This window comes from Panthera uncia, chromosome B4 (genome assembly GCF_023721935.1).
Source record: "Panthera uncia isolate 11264 chromosome B4, Puncia_PCG_1.0, whole genome shotgun sequence".
Lineage (NCBI taxonomy): Eukaryota > Metazoa > Chordata > Mammalia > Carnivora > Felidae > Panthera > Panthera uncia.
The window spans coordinates 81052266-81079331 of NC_064809.1; the positions used below are offsets into that span (position 1 = coordinate 81052266).

At 41.0% G+C, this 27066-nt stretch overlaps 1 protein-coding gene across 2 annotated transcripts; it reads right to left on the minus strand.

The window, feature by feature from the left end:
- Window positions 1–4247: 4247 nt before the first annotated feature.
- Window positions 4248–26289, minus strand: NEMP1 (nuclear envelope integral membrane protein 1). 2 transcript variants are annotated; one of them, XM_049625753.1, is made up of 9 exons: window positions 26137–26289; window positions 16988–17112; window positions 15519–15738; window positions 13720–13792; window positions 12302–12395; window positions 11731–11845; window positions 10593–10818; window positions 9630–9803; window positions 4248–8901 (listed from the first exon to the last, which is right to left on the minus strand). In XM_049625753.1, exons 1-9 carry the CDS (start codon window positions 26258–26260, stop codon window positions 8721–8723), a joined length of 1332 nt encoding a protein of 443 aa, XP_049481710.1. In that variant the 5' UTR covers window positions 26261–26289; the 3' UTR covers window positions 4248–8720. The 2 variants fall into 2 exon arrangements, with proteins under 2 accessions (XP_049481710.1, XP_049481711.1); XM_049625754.1 differs by lacking the exon at window positions 26137–26289 and adding an exon at window positions 18318–18771.
- Between the last annotated feature and the right edge of the window lie 777 nt (window positions 26290–27066).

Below are 27066 nucleotides of genomic sequence, written 5' to 3' on the forward strand. Positions count from 1 at the left end.
TTTAAGTAACTTGGCAGGCAAGGGTGAGAAACAGATATAGGGCTGGAAGAAGCCATCTTCTTTGGATTTGGATTTGAGGAGAGTGGGAATGTGATTGGTTGGAGGTGGGAAAGGGAAAAACAAAGCAGCTCCCAGATAGGGCACCCCAAAAGATGCGGAGCAGTGACAGGTCAAGGCAAGACTCACCCAACACTGGAACAAACTAGGGTGTAACTTCAGTGTCCCTTGTAAAATGGTGGATGAAATCCCAATTTGACAGGAAGGGGGCATAGGAGTTCCAAGGCACCAAGGGTGGAGAGATGCCTTCGTTATTGGGAGCTGTCCATGGTGTCGGGCAGGCCAGGAAAGAGGTTGCCCTCCTCTTGCCAGTGTCCACTCTTCTGACCTTCCACTGTGCTGCCTCCTCCAGCTCAGGCTCCCTGTGCCAGTCAAGCCAAGAGAGGCCAGAGACGGCTGCTCAGCACAAAGTCCGAGGCTGTTCCTGTTAAGGGTGTGGCTCACTTAACCCTTCACAGGCCTGAAGGCCCAGAGGGAGATGCTCAGTTACATGAGAAAGTCCACTCTAGGTAGGAAAGGGTATCTGGTTGGGCTTAGCTGAGAGGCTCAGGTAGAGTTCTTGCTCCACTGCCCCCAAAATTTGGAAGTAAGAGCAGGAGTGGAATTCATAGCTAAGGAAAAACTTTCCAAAAAGTCAGGAATTTTGTCAAAAAGGAAGGTAGGCTGGAGTGTCTTCCTAGGAAAGAAACAGTACTTCCCTCAAACCTTCCTATCTCATTGAGAGTCAGAGGGTATTAATGACATTATTTGGAGAACTAAGCAGACAAAATCCCCAAATTCCCTCCCCCCATAAGTCAGCCCCCACAAACAGACCCAAAGACTAAAGTTAGTAATACCACCTGGCATCTGTATAGATGTCAGTTTCATTGACTCCCACCTGTATCATCTCACTGAATCACAACACCCTGTGAGCTAGGCAGTGCAGCTACTCACTCCATTGAAAAGGAAAATTAGAGGCAAATACTGAGGCTCAGAGAGGTTGCACAGACGGTATATGGCAGAACCAGAAACAGAATGCAGCTTCCTAACTCTAAGTCAGCCATAGGTTTCAGCCCAAGTCTTGGTATTTCTGATTTTAATCCTTCTGTGTGAGAAACCTGAATGAGACCCCGAGATGCTGCTTCCTGGGCACAGCTAGAAATAGATGCCTCCAATAGATAAGAAACTTATGCTATCCTATTTTCCAGGGCATCCCCTCACCCACCCAGGAAAATTCCTAAACAACAGGCTCCCTCTGCCCACCATCCTCTTTCCCAGGCATGCACAAAGAGCGAATCGGGTCATTACACACACTTAGCTGAAGATAGACTCGATCCTCCAACTACCGGCCACAGCTGCTTGGTTCAAGGTCCAAACTCTACTGCTCTCGCAGAAGCACTCTGCATACGCCTGCATACGCCTGGCCCATCAGCAGCTCCATTATCAACCTGCCCTTACATGATTTATTGATCTACTATATATATCTGACGGGAGAAAAAAGGCAAGGAAAGGAGAGAGCGAGCAAGCTGAGTGGAAGTGCCATTGGCACACAACCCCATGTACAAATGGAAGCAGTATCTGTGTCAGAGGCAGAAAGGGCTACAGATCCCCTATTTTACATGGAGAAAACAGACCTGGGGTGAGAAGCCACTTTCCCAGGATCACATGACTGCAAACTCGGCAAAGCTGGAACCAGAACCCAGGTCTCCTGTTTTCCAGGCCAGGAATCCGCAGCTGCCTACAGCTTGGGGTTTATCTGTGTGTCCACCCACACACTCATTTACTGAGTGCCTTCTATGTGCTCACACAAGAAAAATGATTCTAAAAAATGAGATGGCAACCTCAGACTGAGAAACAGTAGCATAAACATCACAGCTAGGGCAACGTACCATCCTGGTTTGTCTGGGACCTTGGGTGAGATGTCTGAACACGGGAACTTGGGATACTAAAACTGGGAAGATTCTGGGCAAACTGGGATGAATGGGTCACTCTAAATTAATGAGCTACAAGTACACATCCAAGTCAGTGGGGATTTTAAGGTCTGGCAAAGCATTCCTGGGTGGGGAGGGAGGAGGCAGGGAGGGTGCAAGACTGTGATCTTCTGATCCCCAGGCAAAACTGAAGTAACTGGAGCTTACTGGTCTTCCTCCACTGTGATTCTGAAACCCCCTTCCTCTTCTCCCCACTAACATTTCTAGTCTGCATAAGGGGCATGAGGGAACTTTGGGCGAGATGGAAATGCACTTTATCAGACTGTGGTAGTGGTTACACAAGTGTCAATCAACTCCATTTGTCAAAACTGGGCAAAACTTAAAATAAATTTTATTATATATAAATTATACTTTGAAACAGCTGGCCAAAGAAAAGGAGAAGGAGAAGGAGGAGGAGGAGGAGAAGAAGAAGAAGAGGAGGAGGAGGAGGAGGAGGAGGAGGAGGAGGAGGAGGAGGAGAAACAATTCTAGGGGGGCCTGGGTGGCCCAGTTGGTTAAACATGCGTCTGACTCTTGATCTCACCTTAAGTCATTATCTCATGGTTCATGAGTTCAAGTCCCACATTGGGCTTCTTGCTGGCAGTGTGAAGCCTGCTTGGGATTCTCATTCTCTCTTGCTCTCTCAAAACAAACAAACAAACAATTCTAGATCCTTTAGTATTGATTTTTAACATAGTTGGGAAGGCAGTAATCTGATTAAACTAATTCACATGCAGAAGTCCTCCCAAGGATATTCCTTTTTTAAAAATGCCACACAATAAAAATGCAGAAGTTTTCAGATTTGGTGAAGATGCTTGGTGGTAGAGGGTCTTCTTGACTCTCATAAATTATTTGCTGTTAATTAGTAACAATATTGATCAAGTACTCACTGTGTACCAGGCAAGCAAGCTAAGTGTTTCACATCTTTGCTGTTCAAAGTGAGGTCCACACCCCACATCGGAATCATGTGGGAGTTTATCAGAAATGCAGAATCTTGGGCCTCAACCCAGACTTACTGAATCAGAAGTCTACATTTTAACAAGCTTCCTAGGTGATTCCTAAGCATGTTCAAGTTTGAGAAGAACGCCTTTACACACTTTACCTTTTTTAAGTTTTATTTAAGTAATCTCCACACCCAATGTGGGGTTCAAACTCATGACCCAGAGATCAAGAGCTACACGTTCTTCTGAGCCAGCCTGGCGCCCCGCACTTTATCTCTTTTTGTCCTCATTAAAACCCTACAATGTTGCACATCTAGCCTTAAGTTTTTATTAATTCAGTGTCTCTTATACCTAGTATAGTTATAGAAGGGATAGGAGAGGGGCACCTGGGTCGTTCAGTCCATTAAGCCTCCGACAATTGACCTTGGCTCTGGTCATGATCTCATGGTTCGTGAGATGGAGCCCTGCGTCAGGCTCTATGCTAACAGTGTGGAGCCTGCTTGGGATTCTCTCTTCCTCTCTCTCTGCCGCTTCCCACTCGTGCGTGTTCTCTCAAAATAAATAAATAAATTTAAAAAAAGACGGGGGAGAGGAGAAAAGACGCCATTAGTGTGCATTAATCTACATAAATTTACATATGGTCTACATCCCGATTCTTCCTCTCTCAATGACTGGTCTGAAAAATGGACAATAGATTTCCATGTAGTCTAAATAACTGAGAAGGGAGGACACAGGCACAGAATTAATGCAAATGCTATAATGGATCCACAGAACAAAGAAAGTAGCTAAAACATAAAAGAAGGTGGAAGGTACCAGGCTCCTCCTACTGAAGCTGGGCCTAGACATAACTGAAGTTTTTATTCCATGGCCCCTGATACGCACTACAGCCCTGCTCCCTCTCTCGCCCTACACAAAGCTCTTGGCAGATACCCACAGCTGGATGCACAGGTCTTCCCCTCACCCCAGTGGAGAAACAAGAGATATTTTATGCCATTAAAAATAAAGAACTAAAGTACAAGGACTAGGAATAACCTATACATTTTTTTTTTTTTTCTGTGAGACAGCATGGTAGTACAACCTGTGCCTCCTGCAAGAATACCCCTTAGAGATCTGGCATTCTGGCAAATCACCCAGTCCCAGGATGGAAATAGACCAAGACAGACCCAGGTTGGGCAGCGGTGGTGAAGAAAGAAAGGAAATAGATGGCATCACCACCACTTCATCAGAAAGATGGAACTTAGAAGCTAATTGTTTCAAAAGATCCAAATAAGAAAAGTACATGTTCATTAAGAGAAACCACTATAGTCTATAAAACTTTATTAAAATTTGGATTACTTACAAACTTGTACAATAAAAATGAAAAAATATATAATAAGACACTGTTATTTTTTCTTACAGAAAAGAGGGAAAATGAGACCCATGGCAAAGAGCCATCCCTGATCATTTTGTTCCTTTCAAACATTCGTGAACATTTATTTTAAATATAAATGACAAATCTTTTAAATAACACTAAGGCATTACCCACAGGCTAAAACTTACCGAGTAATTCCTTACCCCTGCTATTTCACCATCAATTCTAGAAACATGGGAAACTGAGGCAACTGCAGGCTGTAACAGTTCTAATACTCACATTATGAGCTATCTATTATGTTAACATGATAAGAATGTCGCCCAACTATAGGAAAGTTCAGAGAAGATGATTTCACCATTTTCAAGTTACTGTCAAGAGTGTAAAGAGGAAGATGACACACATGGGGAGGGATGTGGGAGCCCAAGTCCCCAATTTGGGGGAGGCTGTGTGCCATTCCCACCCCCACTAAAGCTGTGTGTTGATGTTGACATGAGTCTACTTTTATTTCAGGCAGGCTCTGGCTCCCAACACATAAGGCACCAAACACCCTTTTAAAGGTAGTGACCATCTAGAATCCAACTCCACAGCAACTGAAACCATAAGCTAAGTTACCAAGAGACACCACTGGATCACCATAATTGCATAGGTTTCTCTAAAAATTATAATCAATTTCTGCTACATCAAAACATGAAAGGTTTTAGGTGCCTTTGTCTTGTGCAAATGGCTATTTTATGTGTTTATTACTTAGTTTCAGTGCCTATGTAACATGAAGGCATAATAAATCTGTCAAACTGCCCTCTCCTTGGTTAAGATAAAGTTCTTGGCATTTCAATATAGGTTATTATCTCATATGTCAGACCTGAGTCCAAAGGAATACTAGAAGGACATTTAATTTCCTTTCCTCCTACTTCAACTTTCACTACTCAATTCAGAGAAAAGTTATGAGTACACAGCTAAGAACCATTTTTACGCAGGCATCCATCTGAGCCCGTCTTTTTTTCTGGAACAAAAAGATTGAGGGCAATTGCATAATCCATTCCCAAGCTTTTTATGGATGTCAGAGCCAGGGAGGACTATCTGGCCTATTTGGGCCCTTTCATTCATCAACTCTCTAACATAAGTGCCAGGTGGGAATTGGATTGAAGGGAACACCATCAGTAAGGAGAGGGCTAGGTTTTGAATGGGATGTAACAGCACAAAATAGAACACTGGGGCCCGAACACTATGATCAGCAAAATCCCCTTTGTAACAGACAAAAAGTCATGAATTTGGGGGGAGAAATAAACTAGCTTTGGGGCACCTGGGTGGCTCAGTTGGTTAAGCGTCTGACTCTTGGTTTCGGCTCAGGTCATGATCTCGTGGTTCGTGAGTTCGAGCCCCACAACAGGCTCTGCGCTGACAGAAATATTTTTTTTAATTAAAAAAAAAAAAGGAAATAAACTAGTTTTGGTGGGATGAAGTGGCTGATAGGACTTTCTTATTAGAAGACATCCAAGTTGCTAAACTGTCCTCATTTTTGGTGACTGGTTCCATTGGTCTCGAGAAAGCAATCTGAGAGGGAAAGTGAAGGGGAAATGTTTTAGGCCAGCTGGCTTTCATATTCCCATTAATGGCAGTCATGCTCTACATAACTTGGTCAGACCAATTAGAGGCGATAGATTTCCGATGCTAAAGAGACCCTGGCCCTAAAGAGGGCCAATTTACAGCTTGATATTTGCAAGCAAAACGCTGACACGGCAGCAGACGTGGCTCCAATGTCCAGTTCACTCCATGGTTATCCCTTCAATCCTTCTTGATGAGATCAGTCTGGGAGATGAGACTATGCTGAATTGCAAGAGCTGCAACTGCCAGAGAAAATTAAATGGGGGCTTCAAGTAGTGACTGAGCCAGCAGACTAAGTGGCCAAGAGAGAGACAACAGAAGTTCCTGGAGAAGGTTTATGGAGTCAAACAATCTGCAGGCACACAGAGGCTCTGAAGCATCTGGGGCAGAGCCATATAGGCAGGCAGGGCAAGGACACACAGCACGCCAAAGGCACCGGGCACCGTCCTTCACTGTCTGAGAGCAGCTCTCATGCTGTGGGATCTGCTGTCACCTCCACTGCCTACAGCTCAGTTCTCCGACGACCAGACATGGAGTAATAAACTGAGTTTGAGCTTACCCCAAATTCAAACACGGTGAAAAAACTGGTCTGGAGATGGAAACTATATTTCACAGGAGTTTAACTAAACAGAAAAAGAGGAGACTCTTTCCCTGCTTCACAGTGCTTTCTCACTGAAATAAAGAGCCAGGAAAAGTTACCCTGGAGGCAAGCTACCACCTCCTTAAGGAGCTATTTGAGGGAAGGCACCAAAGTCTCCAGGTAATCCTGAGACCACTTGTACTGATGAACTATTTTTTTCAAATTAACTTATGCTCAAATATGCTAGATCTTGATCTCTATAAATAGAGCAAAAAAGAATATATCCCAGAGGTCTTAACAGCTCTTCACACAGAAATAAAATTTTACCATGTACTTAATTTACAAAGGCATAAAGGTTTCCTGATATAAAATTCCTTTGCCCTGCAACTTTAACCCACAGCAGCTGCCCAAATACTGCTTTTTCACTTTCTACTCTATGTACATTTGCTGCCAATTGAGGTAGTTGTCACTCTAGGACAGTGTAAAGCTGTGGGAAACACTGGTGGTAATAGTCAACTGGCCACCTGGGGGGGAGTCTCAGCGCTGACATTTTGGAAGTCAGTAATGAGCCCAGGGTCTTTCAAGATTATCTGCTGAGTGGCTGGTCTGAAGGAGTCATTGCAGCTTTTTAAAAATTCATCTGCCTTCTCCATGATCATGGTAAACAGTGAGTCTGATGCTATGCTCCTGACTTCAGTGCCTAGCTTCCTGGCTAGAGTAATTATAGCTTCTTACAAGGTACGAGGGTGAAGATCATAAAGACAGAACCAAGCAAATGACAGAGACTTGGGAATTTGTTCCCTCATAAATGACATTGCTGGTTTATAAGGGTACTTTCCAATGGCAAAAGAATGTGAAACTAATGCCAATGTAATAAAAGGCAGCATGAATCTCTAGCCAGAAATGGAACTGCAAATAAGTATACTAAGTTCATGGAAAAATGTGTCTGATCCTGATGGGTGAATGAACATCCAGAGGCATGAAGGTTACCTGGAGGTCTGTTTCCTGGCAATGCAAATTGTGGCAGCTACATAGCTGCAATTTATATGTTGTATCAAGGAAACTTCACAGACAAGTTTCAGAGCTTACAAATTAGCCAAATTGGGAGATGGGGGGTGTACAGGGGCTAAGGAAAGGCTGAAAGGAATAGGCAGAATGGGCAGACAAAGGAGGAGAAAGGAAAAGGAAAGTTTCTTGGTTCCACAGCAACTCAAAAGATATGTGTCCCACTGACAGGAAAAATGAAGAACCTGTAAAAAGCATTTAAATTCTCTAAAAATGATCACTTCTCCCAACTAGCAGAAATAATGCTACAAACCAAGGGGGAGAGAATATAAGAAATGAAACAAACTCTAAATTGTACATACTTCACAGTTGAGGAAATAGACACTTCCTGAAAGGGCAAAGGGGGCAAGGAGGAATGGGAAGAAAAGAATGCAAAGGTCTTTTTAAGATACAATTAAAAGTTGGGATATAATAAAAAGCCTGCAGACCTCCCCTACAGAAGAGTTTACAGGCATGTTCCCAAGAGCAAGCATGACTTAGAATATTGTATTGTGAGAACTAATTCAAAGTTCAACACAACAATTCTGGGGCTTTAACGGATAATCCATATTAATAAACATAGGGGCCTATGGGCTTGTCAATCTGGAGCACTTGCTGGTTCTGGAACATGAATCTGTTACATTTAAAAATATATATTCATTTAAAAAATGAGACAAATAAAAACAGAAGTGAAGGAGGCTCAGATGCGTGGAGTTCTCTCTGGAAGATGCAGCCTGTGATCTGAAAGCATTACTGCACACATATAATAGTTCTCACTTTTGAGTGCCAGCTATGGTGGCAGAAATGCCACCACCAAATGAACTTTTAAGAAGAGCTAGAATGCTGTGCTAGCTGTGGCCATCCAGTTTTTTTTTTTGTTTGTTTGGTTGTTTTTGGGGTTTTGTTTTGTTTTGTTTTGTTGATTTTGGTTTTTGAAACATAAAGGTGGGCCCACAACCAATGGGAAGCTTTGGGAAGCATTCAATATTTTATCCACTCTCCTTCCTCAGGGATCCCACAGAGACCACCAGGACCATTGCCAGAGGGAGGCCTGCTCAGGCCTCTAATTTCAGTGGGAGAATTTCTGTACTATCTCACCCCGTTTCAAAGAGCTGAGAAGCAGCTGCACACACATACAACATGGACCATCGAGGTCCCAAGCCAGTCCACATAAAAATAACCGACCACCACCTAAGTCAGGAGTTGATCTGCTGTGTGACAGTGGGGTACCGAGAATCTGAGTCCTCCTCCTCCTCAGTGGATGTTTCTTCATAGAGTTCATCCTGGGCAATAATGCTCCCTAATCCATATTCCTGCTCATGGACAGAAACTTCATTTGGTGTGAGGTGAGAAGAACCTTCCACAAAGTCAGCAAATCTGGAAAAAAGAAGATAATACTCTTTAAGAACCTGCCTTCTGCCCTTTCTGGTTTCCTTTCAAAATAAGAACTGAAACATCTGATACACTTACAACTCAAATTATAATAAGTCTAACCTTATTCTGGCAGGCAAGTAGACTAAAGCAAGAAATAAAGAGAAAGGGAAAGCTGGGATCATAAGCCAACATCTCCTGAAATGCCAGCCATCCTGCTTAATAAGCACTAGCCTATCCCTTTTTTTTTTTTTTTTTTTTTTCAGTTAGGAAAGTGCCAAGGTTCTTTTAGTCATCTGTAATCCTGATAAGAGAAGATTAAGGGGGCATTACACATTTATTCATGTTTATGGCTCTATGAACTGTATGCCATCAAGATTCCAAATTGAAGCTTCATATATTTATTGGTACAATTGCTCCCAAATAAAAAGGACCCCTCCCCCCCAAAAAATAATCAGACTCGGAGAGCAATGCAAAACTATCACACGGGAAACAATATGGTCTTCTCATCTCAGTGCTACAATCAAATCTAGAGTAGACAGTTCCTTGAGGAAGCAGAAAACAGGCTACTGCTTAACATATGATGATACATGTATCTTTCTGTCAACTACTCCTAGGTGAACAGGAAAACATAGACACCAATACAAAATGATTATCTAGAAGTATGATCTCTGTTAAAACTCAAGGTCACAATTACCCTGATAGCTGCTTAGCACAGCTGGCCAAGGGTTTACCTCTTTGGAGACTGGATTCGAGAGACAGTCTTCCAAGCAGAGCAGTCTGGACTGTTACAATATTCTCGAAGCTCCTCTAAAGCCTTTCGGGTCTCCACCTCTCCTTGTATCCGATATTCTTCTTCTGTCAGGAGACGAGGGGGGACAGTCTTTTCTGTTGCTTTACACATCTTTCTGTGCTCACCAAAATAACATCATGAATCATTAATCAGTAATTTTTATCCAGCCTGCCCTCTAGCTCGCTTCAGTGAGCCAAGTATACAGCAGAGAGCCTGGACATGAGTCATCATTCCCACCTTTCTTCTATAGACACCTTGACTTGTAATATACTCCTGACATGTTAGACTAGGAATGACAAGTCAGAGTAATCAATATTATTCACTAATGTGGATAAATTCACTTATTTCCCAATAAATGATAGACAAAATATTTATTTTCCAATAAGTGGAAAAACGACAAGAAAATGATGATATAACATTGTGGTCCATTAACTTGGATCCCCCAAACTGAAGGCATCACCTTGACTATCTAATAAAACAGCCACTGGTAACCTCAGAACCTATGACCATTCCATGTTCACTATGCAAGATGATAACATGCTTTCAAATACATCTGAACACTAGAACTCCCAAAGCGATCGGAGAGCCAATGTGAAATAATCTGAAACCTGGTGACCTGAGGCATGTGGTATAAAAGTGATATACTCTGCACCACCTAGTGGTCACAGGAACACATGACACTTTACTGGATGCTTTTATTTTATATAAAATGGCTAGAATAAGATTATAAAAAATGCCTATAGACAGTCTAAAAAGAAAGACTTGGAAGGAACAAAAGCAGAAGCATAATACAATAAATCTCCATTAACAAAGAGGTTCCCAGGTCAACACCTCTGTACCCTTTTGCCACAACTACATCCCACATTGCATGTTTCATTACAAAGTTATATTGCCTTTCAGTCACCTGTAGGTGATGTACAGCCACTGAATAGGGTACTCCAGGTTCTTAGTACACAGTGCAATGACGATAATGGCAAGGGCAATGTGTGGTATCTGGATACCGGAATACATGAAAAATAGGCCCATCAACTGCAAGGTCCAGGTCAGCAGGTTGATACTTCGTTCATTCTCCAAGGGCCCATACTTGTAACAGACTGCAAAACTCATGAATCCAACTGTGAGGACATAGCCTATGAGAAGAGTTATCAGAAAACGTTCTTTTTCATCTATAACTGGTAAAAATAATTTGTGCAGGGAGCAGCAATACATTCACTATATAGCACCTACTGAATTAGGAAAATGGACAAGATCTTTCCTCAATTATTCACACTTTTTTCATTACTCAAATATATTTATCTCTTTAAGTTTCTACCCTTTCTGTTGCTCCCAAGTTTATTTGGTTCAAATGGAAGATTAAAGCTACATGTTGAACAACACTAGAACTGTCTGTTTAAAAAAGCCTAGGGGCGCCTGGTGGCTCAGTCAGTTAAGCGTCCGACTTTGGCTCAGGTCATGATCTCACAGTCCATGAGTTTGAGCCCCGCATCAGGCTCGGTGCGGACAGCTCAGAGCCTGGAGCCTGCCTCAGATTCTGCGTCCCCCTCTCTCACTGCCCCTTCCTTGCTCATGCTCTCTCTCTCAACAATAAACATTAAAAACATTTTTTTTAATAAAAAAGCCTAACATATGATAATCCAGATTAATTACCTCTCAAAAAATAGATTAAGGGTTACCATCTGTAAAACCAAAGGATCTTCACCTTACAGAAAGATTCATGTAGAGTCCTTTACTTAAAGTCTTCAAGTGTATTTAAAATACACTTATATTAATATAGTCAATGTATAGTTTTTCAGGAAAATGCCTATTGTGTAAAGAGAGGTGTACTTATAAACACCAACCAATTAAAGTTTTCTCCCTGGCAGCACCATTTTCATTTAAAGTGACAACCGCACAGCGTTAGAAATAAAGAACCACGATTCTTAAAAATTAATAAAATGGCATGAACTATTAGCTCCTGTAAGCAGCCAACACCTTTTCATGATCAAATGAACTAAAAGAACCCATAAACATATAAAAAGGAAAGCAAAACCGACAACACTTACTTAAAAGATACTGCCAGTAACACCTCCAGATCTCTTGTAAATTTTTTAAAACTAGCTGAATGAGGTACAGAGAAAAGGACCAGCCTCCCACCAGTATGACGTAAATGGGACTTTTCTAAAACAGAGTAGAAGTGAAAACAAAGTTACAACAGGCTTTCCATACATAAAAGAAACAAAATGGAACTATGATTTAAAAAAACTCAACCTACTAAAATACACAAAAACCACATCTCTTAAGAAGACATCCTTTATATTTAAAATGGTATAGTCTGCAAAGAACACTAGGAAAATGAGGTGCTGAGTAACTTAAAAGCCTGGCTATGTGATTAGCAAACAGGAAGGAGACTTTAACTCCCCACTGTGCACAGGATTTTAAATAAAAGGGGGAGTTTGTACGTAATCATGACTCCAAGTTCCATCATGGAAAGTACCCTCCTGAATCAAGGAAAAAGTAGGACATTGACTTGTCAACCACCAATGCAAATTTTCAGTGCTGTATTATTCAACAAAATAGTCCCTCAACTAACTATCCAAGCTTGCCCTGACTGCATTTGAAGATTCCACTACTTACCTTGGGCATAAACTTGGACAGTATGAAAATGATGATTAGCAGAGAGGCCGCAATTCCCACACTCATCCCAGTGGAATAGTAGAAGATTTGGCTTCTGCAGAGAGAAACATTATTTCATGACTATGTGTGTATTCTTCCTATATGGCACCATTCGAACTAGAACAACTATCCCAGCCAAAAAACAGAAAAAAAAAACCTCAGACTAAAGCAGGTATTTGTTTAAAACTTGCCAACACTGATGGGACTGGTACGATGTAACTGCTGCCAGATTATGAGGACTGGTATCAGTGAGGGCCCTCAAATACGTCCCAACAATAAACCTCTGCTTAGTCACACACTCCCATTGCAGCATCTCCCCTAATCCAATTTTTAATGAGAGTCTTTCTTCAGAAGAACTGCACAGCTTCACTGGGGAAAAGGAAGGTGCAAGGATACTGTCCTAGAGGAGACAGAAAACTGGAACTGAACTGATTACCCAGAAAGATAACCAGACACAGGGCCTGGAAAAGAGAGAGCTCCTGCTCCTATTCCAGGCTCTTTGTACCAGACTTTCTTCCCCCACCGTGAGTTTCTCTCAGGACCCCCCAAATTAGGAACAAGTTCTATCAATCTCACTCCAGCCTAACTTCAAAATCCAATTGTTAAGCTTTCATTCATTACTCCAGAAATATTCTTTTCACTTGTGTGCAAAGTTAATGTTGATTCTACCTTTGTTCAATGTTTGTTTAGTTATCTGTATGTTTTCTTTATAGTTGTACATGTCAGTTACACTTAGCTTAGCTAGTAGGTTCCTAAAGGCAGGAAATGAATAAGTGGTTGGTATTTGTGGGTTTTTTTTACCCCTGATTGGTATAAAACTCACCAACAAACTCATGGCCCTGTAAAAATGAGGACTTAACACGTTATTTCCAATGGTGGAAAGGGTGGTGATATATTGACTAAATCCCATCCCATGATGGCTCAACCTCATGGGAGAATTTCATTCTTGCCAATCTTATTGAATGTAAGAAAATAGCAAAAATCCTAACACCTACTAAAGTATTTAAAAATATTTTCCAGGGGCGCCTGGGTGGCTCAGTTGGTTGAGCGTCCAACTTCAGCTCAGGTCACGATCTCACGGTTCGTGAGTTCGAGCCCCGCGTCAGGCTCTGGGCTGATGGCTCAGAGCCTGGAGCCTGCTTCCGATTCTGTGTCTCCCTCTCTCTCTCTGCCCCTCCCCCATTCATGCTCTGTCTCTCTCTGTCTCAAAAATAAATAAACATTAAAAAAAAAAAAATTTAAAAATATTTTCCAAGCAGGCAATGGCCTGGCCATAAAGCTCATGGAAGAGGAAAGAGCAGCACTTAAAGTCTTCATGATAAAAGCCAAGCAGAGTGGGTCTAAGCCTCATCATTCTGCACTCTAGCCTGGGAACCTACCTGCTCAACAAATCTCCACAAAAAAATAGCACAAGTCCAAGCAGGAAAATGAAGAAGAGTTTGGGGTCAAATCCTGAAATAAATAAAGACTTCTGTTTAATAGGAAAACAAACAGTTTAACACTTTGTAGAATAAAAGGCAATGTTGGCATTATTGGTCAGCTAATAAAATATAGTTGACCCTTGAACAACATGGGTTTGAATTGCCCCGTTCCACTTATATGCAGACTTTTTCTGACAATACATCACAGTACTATAAATGTATTTTCTCTTCCCATTATTTTCTTAATAACATTTTCTTTTCTCTAGCTTACTATATAGTGAGAACACAGCATAGAATACATATGACATACAAAATATGTGTTAATCAACTGTTTAAGTTATCAGTAAGTCTTTCAGTCAACAGTAGGCCATTAGAAATTAAGTTTTGGGGAGTCAAAAGTTATATGCAGATTTTCAACTGGGGAGGGAAGGGGTAAATCAGCCAGCACCCCAACCCCTGTAAATGCAAACAACCCACCTAAACAGCATTGTAAATTCCACACAAAGCCTGGGAACCCTTCCAAATAGAAAATATAATTAGGTCTCTCTAACCTGTACTTTTCTGGAGATCTTATTTTTATTTTGGTTACCGATGCTAAAGCTAAAAGAAACTAAGCTTTGCTTTGGAGGGAGCCAGGCATAACACCATCAGTGCTTCATGTAATTGCCCACAAGGGGTCTCTACCATTCTGGTTTTCATGCCTTAAATCACTCATGGGTTCGGATTCAGCAGATTTGCCTAGAACTTTGGGTCCAGGCCCTCTGTTGTTCTCTAACTGGCTGCTTTTCTTGCCCAACACCACCTACTTCCCTCTACTACACAAGTACTGTGTTGGAAAAGCCTACACTCAAACACATCTCACCCAGGACCAGGGGGCCCAAGTGGAGGCCCCTCAGTGGCATACCAGATACGCCCACAGCATTCACATTCAAGAGCTCTGAGTCTAGGGGAGGTCCACAAACAGAATAGGAGCAAGAGAAATCAGTACATGTAAAAGGAATACCCCCATTCTCCCCAAAAAAGGCAAATCCTATACAACCAAAAAAACAAACAAACAAACAAAAAACAACAAAAAAACACCTATGGAACGCTAGGGCCTTGTAGCAAAACCCAGGAATGTTTCTGCTATTCACAACATCCAAAAATCCTGGGTAGTACCCAAGGAGAGACCAAAAGTAAGAAAATAAAACAGGATGACAATTCCAGTTCTCTGTGAAACGTTCTTAGACACATTCAGAAAAGGGAAAACTTTTCCACTTCCACTGAATAAGCCTTAAATAAACTGAGTGATCTTCATAGTGACTTATGATTCCACAAATCTTTTTACTTCTGAAGCATTAATATTCAGTTCTACCTTTCTTCAGTTTTTATTATTTATACCATTCATGTCTTCAAATGTAGGCTTATACATTTCAGAACATCTAACTTTGTCTAGAAGTGCCCAGAGGGCAGGAATAAACCTACCTTACTCTGAAGAACACTAAGCGGATCAGTTCAGGGCCACTGGGAGTATTAGGAACACAAGTCTTCGCAAATGTCCGTAAGGAAATATTCAGAATGGCCCAAGGTGAAATCTCTATCCTAGGCCTAAAGGCTTTTATGTGGGAGAGGGTCTCTCAACTGTCTGGAGCAGTGGTATAATCAGAACCAAAAGGGAGTTAGTTGTCTTGGGCTGACTTCCCTGTCTCACTAGTTACACTCTCCAAAGCTCAGTCCCGTTTCACTATAAAATCCACAGAAAAACAGGTAAGACTTACTCCGGGTCACAATGACACTGTACTTGGTGTCTTCCTCTATAATCTCAACTTTGAGGCAGGTTTTTGTGCTGTATAGACCCACGTTAACATAGGTATCGTTCAATTTCTCTTTTAAAAAGGAGGAAAAAAAGTTCCAGATACTAAACTGCTCTAACTCCTTCAGTTTCTCTTCATTCTCCACCTGGGTGACACGTACCAGCTTGGAACTATTTACCCGGATCTGTAACACAAGTGAAATCAGGATGAGAAAGAAGTAGAAATTTTAAATTTTCATAAATACAATTTAAAAAAACTTTAGAGTAAATAACTCTAGAGTAGATATCAGTAACAGGGCCAGTTTTCCACAAGGCTTATAAGAAATATAGAGATGCAGGAGCTAAAACATAATTGAGCAAATAATATTGCACATGGTACAGACAGGCAGCTGTTAGAATGTCTTGTTAACATGAGCTGAATCTGCTATTAAGGCAGAACAACACAGGGGGGGAAAAAAGACTTCCAAGCTGAAAGGGTTAGCACTAGAGCTATTTATGAGAAAGCATACAAAACAAGGATCCAGAATATTAAGAAAATTGCCAAGCCAGAAAGAAAGAGAGAGAGAGAGAGAGAGAGAGAGAGAGAGAGAGAATTGTCAGGCAGAAGCCACGCCAGAAAACTGAAAATGTTTCCCATAATGACAGGCTGAGAAGGTCAACCCTCCGTCACAAATCACTGATTATGGGTAAATGTTGGTTATAATGTGTCTCAGATGGAATATGATCTTTATATCAGACAATAAAAAAAAGAAAATTTAAAAACCCCACAAGCCCACCCTTATGTTTATGATGTGGACAACAATGCCCTTATCAGTAACTATGCTTATAGCATGAGCAGCTTTTCCAAAAGGACTCATTTTGTTCAATCATTATTACGGCCAGACATTCTTGCTTGCCAGGTGGCTTAATAGTGTTATGAAATAAATGAAATGAAAGTCATCCTATCAAAGGGAAACTTCAGGCAGGGGGCTTATGAAATATTTCGTGTAGAATCAAAATTGAATAGGAACAGCAAGGCAAAAGAGTTTACATCCTGACAGGCACCCAACAGTTTCCTGGCTGAAGAAAGCATAAGGCCTTTAAAAGAAAGGGGGGGGGGGGGTGCGTGCGTGCGTGCGTGTGAGTGCATATGTGTATGTATACGAAAAGGAGAGGAAGGAAGAGAAGGAAGCTTCTTTGGGAAAAAGAGGAAGGAAGGTTACCTCAGGGTCAAGTATTACAAGTTACTTAAGGGAACAGAGAGAAGAATGCAAAGTAAGCATAAATGCGTACTGAGGAAAACACAATTCAGGATAATCTGAGCCCTAACAAGGTTGTTGACAATACTTTTTTTTTTCCAATTGTGTGTGAAGGGGGAAAATGTGTCAAAGTATTCACTGATCACAGACAGATATTCACAGAAGCTGCCCCAGCCAGGGGGCTCCAAATTATTACCTGTATCCGTGTCCACACATCATGCCACTTTGGGATAAGCACATTTTTATAACAGAACTGTTGCCTGTCACTCATATTATAAACTCGGGATTCCTGAAGCATGACCACGTTTATGTCAATCCCAGCTTTATGCAAAGAAAGGAAATAAGGATTAAGACAACAGGACAAGCTAATAACTATAACCTATTACATAAAAAGAATTAAACCAACCACTTTTTTTTAATTGAAGTATAGTTGACATACAATGTTACATTAGCATCAGGTGTACAATACAGTGATTCCAGGAGCCTATCCCTTACCTATGCTCACCACAAGTGTAGCTACCACCTGTTATCCTATGATGCTATTACAATACCATCGAAACGGACTTTTTAAAGCTAGGGTTAAAATGTCAGTGACTGAGAAACAAGAAAAACTGAAAGAGGGGTGCCTGGATGACTCAATTGGTTGGGTGGCTGACTTCGGCTCAGGTCATGATCTCAAAGTTCATGGGTTGGAGTCCCATGTCAGGTTCTGTGCTGACAGCTCGAAGCCTGGAGCCTGCTTTGGATTCTGTGTCTCTCTCTCTCTCTCTCTCTCTCTCTCTCTCTCTCTGCCCCTCCCCCACTTGTGCGCATGCGCGCGTGCTCTCTCTCTCTCTCAAAAATAAACATTAAAAAAATTAATAAAAAAAAAGAGAAAACTGAAACAAGAGGAGAAACAAGGCAGTCTTATTTCCATTAAATTTAATCATTTAAATGTTATAAATAGCAACTAACCCAGAAAAAGCAGTAATAGAAACTACTATTAAGTGTTTATTAAGATAGTATGCTATCATTTAACTCTCCAACGATGCTACGAGTCAAGCACTCTCATAATCGCTATTTCACAAATAGAAAACTGATGCTTAGAAGGATTAAGTAATTTGCCCAGAGTCATACAACCAGTGAATAGCTTAACTGACATTCACACCCAGGTCCTGCTTCCCTTATAAAGGCAGAGCTAAAGTAACCCCATCTACTTATTTTCTCTATGTTTCTCCTGAATAGGATAAACAGACTTGACAATGTTTTTGTATATATAGTACTTTAAGAAGATGCTAAAAGATCACAAAATCGTTTTTTCCAACTGTTTTGTTTCAAGTTTTAAGAGCAGTCAATTAACATATGCAGTCCCTTTCATTCAGCCAAGACAGAAGATTCTCCATTCAGAAGTTTGTATTCAATCTCAGCCAATTCAAGGCTTAAAAGTGACCACTTTCTCATATCTTCCCACCCAAGTTTGTACCAGCTACCTTCTTTACCACAAAACAGTTAAATAACTTTTTCCTTGGGTTCTATATTGTACTTACCAACTTATCAAGTGCTACTCTAAGTGGAAATGCAGTTATCACTCTGGTCTAGGTACAAAGATGGATAGATTTAAATAAACTAAAAAACAAAACAAAACTTTAAGAAAGCAAAGTTACACACACAAAAAAAGGCAATGATGCCTGCCAGTCCAAAATGGTTTTAGGGTGAAGCTAAGACCAATTTTGAAGTTAAATTTCTTCTTAAACCTAAACATAAGAACAAAAACTATAAAACACTTAGAAGAAAACTCAGGGGTGGATCTTCATGACCATGCTAGGCAATGGTTTCTTAGATACGACATGAAAGCATAAGCAACCAAAGAAAAAACAGATGAATCAGAGTGCATAAAAATTTAAAACTTTTGTATTTCAAAGCACCTTATCAAGAAAGTAAACAGATTAACGCACAAAATGGGAGAAAATATTTGCAAATCACATATCTGACAAAGGTCTACTACCCATAATATATAAAGAACTACAACTCAACAAGAAAAAGAGAAATAACCCAATTGAAAAAATGGGCAAAGGATCTGAATAGACATTTCTCCAAAGATATAAAAATGGCCAATAAGCATATGAAAAGACACTCAACACCATTAGCCATCAGGGAAATACAAATCAAAACCACAATGAAATATCACTTTATACTCATTAGGAAGTTTAAAATCAAAAAGAAGACAGTAAGGAGGGTTGGCCAGGATGTGAGAAACAAGAACACTCAAACATTGTTGCTGGGAATGTAAAATGGTGCATCCTCTTTGGAAAACAGTTTGGCAGTTTCTCAAAAAGTTAAACATAGAGTTACTCTATGATCCAGCAATTCCACTCCTATGTATATACCCAAGAAAACTGAAAACATATGTTCACTCAAAAACTCATACATGAATGTTCACAGCAGCAATATCCATAATAACTAAAAAGTGAAAACAAACAAATGTCCATCAACTTATGAACTGATGGATAAAACAAAATGTGATAGATCCACCTATAAGTGTAATATTATTCAACCATAAAAGGGAGTACTGATACATACTACAAGATGGATGAACCCTGAAAACATTATTCTGAAGGAAAGAAGCCAGACCAAAAAGAGCATATATCAAATGATTCCACTTGTATGAAATGTCCAGAACAGGCAAATCCACAGAGACAGAAAGTAGATGTTAGTGGTTGCCAGGATCTGGGAAAAGTGAATGGGGAGTGACTGCTAAGATGTATGGGGTTCCATTTTGGAGTGATGAAAATATTCTGGTAATTCCAGAATTCAGTGATGATGGATGCACGACCTTGTGAATATACTAAAATCCACTGAAAGGGTGAATTTTATTATACATGAATAACATCTCAATTTTTTAAAAAATTCACTCTTAATATTGTAAGGGAGGAAAAATTTTTCCTTGATCCTCTTAGGGTCCCTGGATTAGTCTGAAATTTTAAACTGACAAAGATAGACTAACAACAGAAAAGCATACACATTTAATAAATTTACGTGACACGAAAGCCTTCATAAGGAAATGAAGACCCAAAGAAACAGAGCTGCGTACTTTTATGCTATGTTTGAGGAAGAGTGGACAGCTGTGAAGGAATATGATAGGGTAAAGAGTATGTGGCAATTGTAGTAAACTAGGGGGAAACAGAGCAAGCAAGGCCTGTTTGCTTAGATTCCTCTCAATGTCCCTTTGTCTTAAATTCCTCAAGGTATAGGGAGGGAGGGAGGGAAGGCAACTCTCACAAGACTTTATGGTCTGTTTCAGAGAAGGGTAAGATGGGGAGGTCAAAGAGACCTTCCTGCTCCTGTTGTTTTCTTAAACTCCCTCAGCTTAAAATACATAATATGCCAAGATGCTACATCTTGGGGTAGCATGCCCTGAACCCCCATCTATCAGCTTCTCACTATGGTTTAATCCAGTAGTAATTGGGATTTCCTCCTAGCCTATCTTTCATAAAGTGAAAGCTTTTCAAAATCCTGTTGACATCTGTCTCACTAGCAAGCACACAAATGTACTGAAAGAATATCCACTCACAAATATGGTTTATTTTCTTGCAGAGTCTAGCTGGCTCAGTCGGAAGAGCATGCACTCCTGATCTTGGGGTTGTGAGTTTGAGCCCCATGTTGGGTGTAGAGATTATATAAATACATTAAACTTAAAAAAAAAGTTTACTTTCTTCTGGAGAGTATAAGTGAGTAAGGTTATGTGAATGCTAAAACTACTGTATTGAGAAATTCATTGAGGTATGCAAAAACATTGGGCAGCATTAAAAAAAAAAGTCGTTGAACAAGAACCTATCACTTCCTTAAAAGAATATCCAGTCTATGTACAAAGCCTGAAGTAGAAACATGCACCTGTCCAATAAAAAACAAAAACAAGAGTCACACTTGTTAACCCCTTCTCTCCCACAGCACCAAGTAATAGAACACTACACCTTTTTATTTTTTTAACAAAAAAAAAATTTTTTTTTAATGTGTATTCATTTTTTGAGAGACAGAGCGTGAGTGGGGGAGGGGCAGAGACAGAGGGAGACACAGAATTCAAAGCACGCTCTATGCTCTGAGCTGTCAGCACAGAGCCCGACAAGGGGCTAGAACCCACGGACCATGAGATCATGACCTGAGCCGAAGTCGGACCCTTAACCAACTGAGCCACCCAGGTGCCCCACCACTATACCTTTTTAGGCCCACTATTATTTTCAAGAAGATAGTAAGATACAAATAATGTCAATAGCAGAGGGCATTTGAAAAAGTTAATGCCAAGAAAAGGCATTATTGTTTTGAAACTAATTTTAAAATTCTCTGATGCCATTTTCCTAAAGAAATAAAATGGTTTTATAACAAGCAACATCTTTTAAAATCTAGTTCTTCCTTTTCCCAAGTTACATAACACTCAAGGGAAAGGATTTTAAATAAATAAATAAATAAATAAATAAATAAATAAATAAATGTCTTTAATAGCAACCTCCTATGGAAATCAGCACCTTGGCCAGCCACATCTCTGTAAACTCATTGAGAGGTGAACTACACCAACTCAGCCAAAAGGGATAATTTGTGGAACAACCACTACTCCAACTGTAGCTTAAACTGTTAGCAACACAAAACTAAACCAAACGACCTTAAACATATGTAAGTTGTCAGAATGCGCATTTAAAATTTTGTGCTTCCTGTAGCAAAAGGATATACACCACCTTTCTCCCTCCCCCCTAAAGTGAGTTAGCCAGAATGTTAAAAAGTAGAATGAACTAAACATTCAGGAAAATGCCTTTGAGCCCAAAGATTTTGGAAAATGCCTTCATGGAAAGTAGTGAATCATTAGTTGCTTATTGCATTTACCCATAAAGCAGGTATTCAAAGGTTAATAACTTCATACTTTCTTACAATCATTACAAACTTTAATCAACAGCACTGATCACTTAACATCCACAGGCAGAATCAGTGAAAATGATTCATAATATGTGAGGACTGGAATAGACCCGAAAAAGTCATGAAAAACAATTTCTTAAATAGCCTCTGTTCATTTCTTTCAAGAGATAACTTAGTTGTACTTAAAGCCTTACTGAAAACAAGCATCTTAAACAGTGCACTTAGGAAAGAATCATTCAATGGGATGTTGGGACAACTGGTTATTTGGAAAATAAAATCTATCTAGATTCTCACCTCACCTTATACCAAATGCTGACATTAATTATAGATTAAAAAGTAAAATAAAAAAATTTAAAATATACCATAAAAATGATGTAAGTTCAGTTTTGGAGGACTCTTTAAGCATAAATGCAATGGAAATAAGTCTGAGGAATAAAATCAAGTGACTACATAAAGATACAAATCTACTTAAAAAGGTAAAAGGGACCTACATTTATTGTGGTGAACATTGTGTAATGTACAGATTTGCCAAATCACTATGTTGTATTTTTCTAATGTTTATTCATGTATTTTTTTTGAGAGAGAGCAAGCTGTGAAGGTGCAGAGAGAGGGAGAGGGAAATCCCAAGCAGACTCCACTCTGTAGCACAGAGCCTGATGCACAGCTTGAACTCAGGAACCCTGAGATCATGACCTAAGCCAAAATCAAGAATCAGATGTTTAACCAACTGAGCCACCCAGGTGCTCTTCTATCTTGTATTCTTTTTTTTTTTTTTTTTAATTTTTTTTTTCAACATTTTTTATTTATTTTTGGGACAGAGAGACAGAGCATGAACAGGGGAGGGGCAGAGAGAGAGGGAGACACAGAATCGGAAACAGGCTCCAGGCTCCGAGCCATCAGCCCAGAGCCTGACGCGGGGCTCGAACTCACGGACCGCGAGATCGTGACCTGGCTGAAGTCGGACGCTTAACCGACTGCGCCACCCAGGCGCCCCTTGTATTCTTGAAACTAATATAACATTGTATGACAGCTATACTTCAATAAAAAAAGTAAAAGCAAGCAAATTAAAGAAAAATTTTCAACAAGTAAATAGATTATAAAAATATATATATTCCTGGGGCACCTGGGTGGCTCAGTCAGTAAAGTGTCTTATTCTTGATTTCAGCTCAGGTCATGATCTCAGGGTTCCTGGGTTCAAGTACTGCGTGGGGCTCCCCACTGATGGTACAGAGCCTGCTTGGGATTCCCTCTCTCCCTCTCCCTCTCCTGCCCATCCCATGCATCCTCTCTCTCTCTCAAAATAAATAAATAAACTTAAAAAAAAAAAGAAAGAAATGCAAACTAAATTAAGACACTACTTTCTTTTATTAATATTTTGTCTTTTTCTGGGGCATGACTACTTTTTTATTTTAATGTTTATTTACTTATTTTGAAGGGAGGAGGGACAGAGAGAAAGGGTAAGAGAATCTCAAGCAGGCTCCATGCCCCAGCACAGAGCCTGATGCAGGGCTTGATCTCAGGAATCGTGAGATCAAGACTTCAGCCGAAATCAAGAGCGGACACTAAATCAGATGCTCAACCGACTGAGTCACCCAGGTGCCCCAACACTACTTTTGATCTATCAAATTAACAAAGATGTTATAGTCTAGAATATCCAAAGCTGGCAAGCATATGGGTCATAAGCAAATAATGTTGCTAGTGGTGTAAACGAGCACACCTTTTCAGGAAAATATTTCAGCAAGATGTTTCAAGGGCCTTAAATATGTTTTAGCATTTGATCTAATAAATCTGAGAATCTATCCTAAAAATATAATCAGTAAAAAATTTATATGCAAAAATGTTCACAAAGTGTTATCTACAACAATGAAAAACTAGAAACACCACAAATATCCAACCAAATGTTTAGTTCAAAAACATTAAGTGAATGATCTGTCCAAAGAGTAGAATACAAATAAAAATAATTATGACGAATTTTAAATGGTATAAAAAATGTTTATGCTACAAAATCAATTAAGAAAACTATCTCTAGGGGCGCCTGGGCGGCTCAGTCGGTTGAGCTTCCAACTTTGGCTCAGGTCGTGATCTTGAGGTCTGTGAGTTCGAGCCCCGCGTCGGGCTCTGTGCTGAGGGCTCGGAGCCTCGTGCCTGCTTCGGATTCTGTGTCTCCCTCTCTCTCTGCCCCTCCCCCACTCATGCTCTGTCTCTCTCTCTCTCTCTCTCTCTCTCTCTGTCAAAAATAAATAAACATTAACAAAAATTTTTAAAACCAAAAACTATCTCTAGTAATAACTAGTTGGATCCAGGAAAAAGAACTGGATTGTTGACAGGTGTATGAATATATTATCAATTCAAAAAAACTTTTAAAAAGATTTTAAATAATCTCTACACCCAACGTGGGGCTCAAACTCGCAACCCTGAGATCAAGAGTCACATGCTCTACGGAATGAGCCAGCCAGGCGCCTCCAAAGTTTTATTAAAAAAAAAAAAAATGTGGAAAAAGACCAGGAGAAAGTCTGCTAAAATGGATTGCCTCTGAATGGAATAAACAGTGAAGGTTTTTTTCTACTTCTTTATACTTAATTGCTCTTGCCAAATAGTCTAAAATTAACTGACATTATTTTTTTAATCAAACACTTCCAATGAGAAAAAACTTCCTACCTTTTGAAGTACTGTATTTTATCTTTAGGTGCTTCTGGCTTTTATTTTTTTTTTTTTAACATTTATTTATTTTTGAGACAGAAAGAGACACAGCATGAACGAGGGAGGGTCAGAGAGAGGGAGACACGGAATCTGAAACAGGCTCCAGGCTCCGAGCTGTCAGCACAGAGCCGGACGCAGGGCTCGAGCTCATGGACCGCGAGATCATGACCTGAGCCGAAGTCGGCCGCTTAACCGACTGAGCCACCCAGGCACCCCGCCTCTGGCTTTTAGAAAGTTCTTCTCTATAACATGATTGTCTCTTTGTAGCTGCCACACACATGATCTACCAGGCCACACAGAATATCATCCCAAGTTCACCCTTCTCGAAGCTAAGAAGCCCCTGTTCCTCTCATTAAGGAAAAAGTGTCTGCTGTTTGAGTGCTGACTAGGTAGGAACATTTTTTTCATATATTTTCTCTTTCATAGCCACAGTCCACAACCCCATTTTAGAGGTTAACCATCTGACCCAAGTTCATTCAGATCACAGGTAGCTTCAGGGCACCTGGGTGGCTCAGTCGGTTGAGTGTCAGACTTGGGCTCAGGTCACGATCTCACAGCTCATGAGCTGTCAGAGCAGAGCCCTGTCAAATCTTCTGTCCCCCTCTCCTGCTCACTCTCTCTCTCTCTCTCTCTCTCTCAAGTAGTAAACATTTTAAAAAACCCACTACACTCTTAAAACTTAAAATAATGATAATAATAATAATAATAATAAGAAGTAGTAGTAGTAGTAGTAGTAGTAGTAATGTTACTCTGGTTCCCTGCTCTGGAAAAGTACCTTCCTGGATACCTACCGTCTCCCCCCAAAAAAACATTTCAGGAGGACGTTACAATTTGGCACTACATCAACGGATCCTGAGACAATCTTAAAACTGCAGCTAAGGATAATTGTAAGTGACAGCATGAGATAGGCAGCAAAGGAAGGGAGAGGTGAGAGCATAATGTGTTTACAAGATATGATTATCCTTAACCCTGTGAGTTTCAACGGTCTCCAGCGGAACTTGGAAACCTCACTTATTTTTCTGTTATGCATTTGATAAGGGTAGAAGGAGGTTTTTTAGAAACAGTCTAGGTTTTATGAGTTACAGCGGGAAAAGGGAAACAGTTTCATTTGAGTCCAAAGCCAATTATCCAGCAATAGGTAGATATCAATGTTTGCTTCAAAAGTGAACAAGTCTCCAAAAGAAACATATCTGATGGTGAATGGTATTTGTATCTTTTTACTTTTTGGAAACGCGAGTTTAACGGCTCCAGGTCCTTGCTATAAGGCCGGTAGGGGCCAGATCTTACAAGGACATAAGACATTACACAGAAATCACTCCATTTCACTGAATGAAAATAATCCATTCAGCAACCCGTGCCCTGACAGAGCACACGCTCAGAAGGTGTTGCTAATTTGCTGAATGAATGGGATGCCCCCTTTCCAGTGGCAGCTCAGCCTACCAGGAATGGTACTCGGGGCCCCTGACTTTTCATCAGGAAAATCGAGGCCTGTTCAGCGCGACGCAGCCCCCAGGACCGCTTCTCACCCAGCCCAGGCCTCCCTTCCTGTCTCTGCCAAAAGACTCCAGACTCCTCCCCACTCTGAGTAGCTCCCCCAGGCCTCCCCAGGGCCCTAACCCCTCACTGCAGACGAAACTGCTTCCCCGGCACCACGCCCGCGCCCCACTGCAGAATAACGGTCCGCACCCTGGGGACACTCCCCACTTTTCTAAATACAATCCCCTCAGCACCCGCCCCCATGACAGCTGCTGCCCCCGGCGGTACCTGAGCCGCAGGCCAAGCAGCCGGAGAGGACCAGGAGCAGCCGCACTGCCCCACCGCCCGCATTGCCCCCAGCCTTCCAGCCCCCCGGCCCGGCACCAACTGCCGGTGAGACCGCCACTTTCATTCCTCCCGCCGTGGTCGCCTCACGCCGCCTCCTCTTCACGTGCCTCTCCCCAGCAACTAGCCGGAACAGGCAGGGCCAGCAGCCTATCCACTTCAAGACCTGCCCCCTACCATCCAATAGGATGGGCGGAGCCTCGAGCACTCAGTCCTTTACGGACTCCATAATCCCGCCTCTTAGCAACTGCTGCGAGAGGGCGGGAAAAGCAGCTTTCAGCCTATTGGAAAACGGACCCTCACCTTAGCAATGGCGACAGGAAGATCCCACCCCTTAACAACATGCTTCCGTCTCCACTTTATTTACAACTGGTGCAATTGATGGTAAGTTTAACCAATAGAAAATCAGAATGGGAGAGGCCTCTACCAAATTTGATATTAACCTCGAAACTGTCATAATTGTCCTCTTTCTTTCCTTTAAAAAAAATTTTTTTTTCATGTTTATTTACTTTTGGGAGAGAGAGACGGAGCACAATGGGGGAGGGGCAGAGAGGGAGGGAGACACAGAATTTGAAGCAGGCTCCAGGGTCCGTGTTGTCCGCGCAAAGCCTGAACGGGGCTGGAACCCACGAACGTGGGAGATCATGACCAGAGCCGAAGTCGGAAGCTTAACTGACTAGGGCCACCTAGATACCCCATCTTTCTTTCCTTTTTACATGATCTTTTTGTTATGGGTAACTTACTCTTGAGACGCTTTATAAGTAGGGTTCTGACGGACGATTTTTTTTTTTTTAAGTAAGACAATGTGTCTTCCAAAGTCCTAGGTGATTTAAAACAAGTCACCAAAAAAAAAAAAAAAAGTTTGTCAGTATT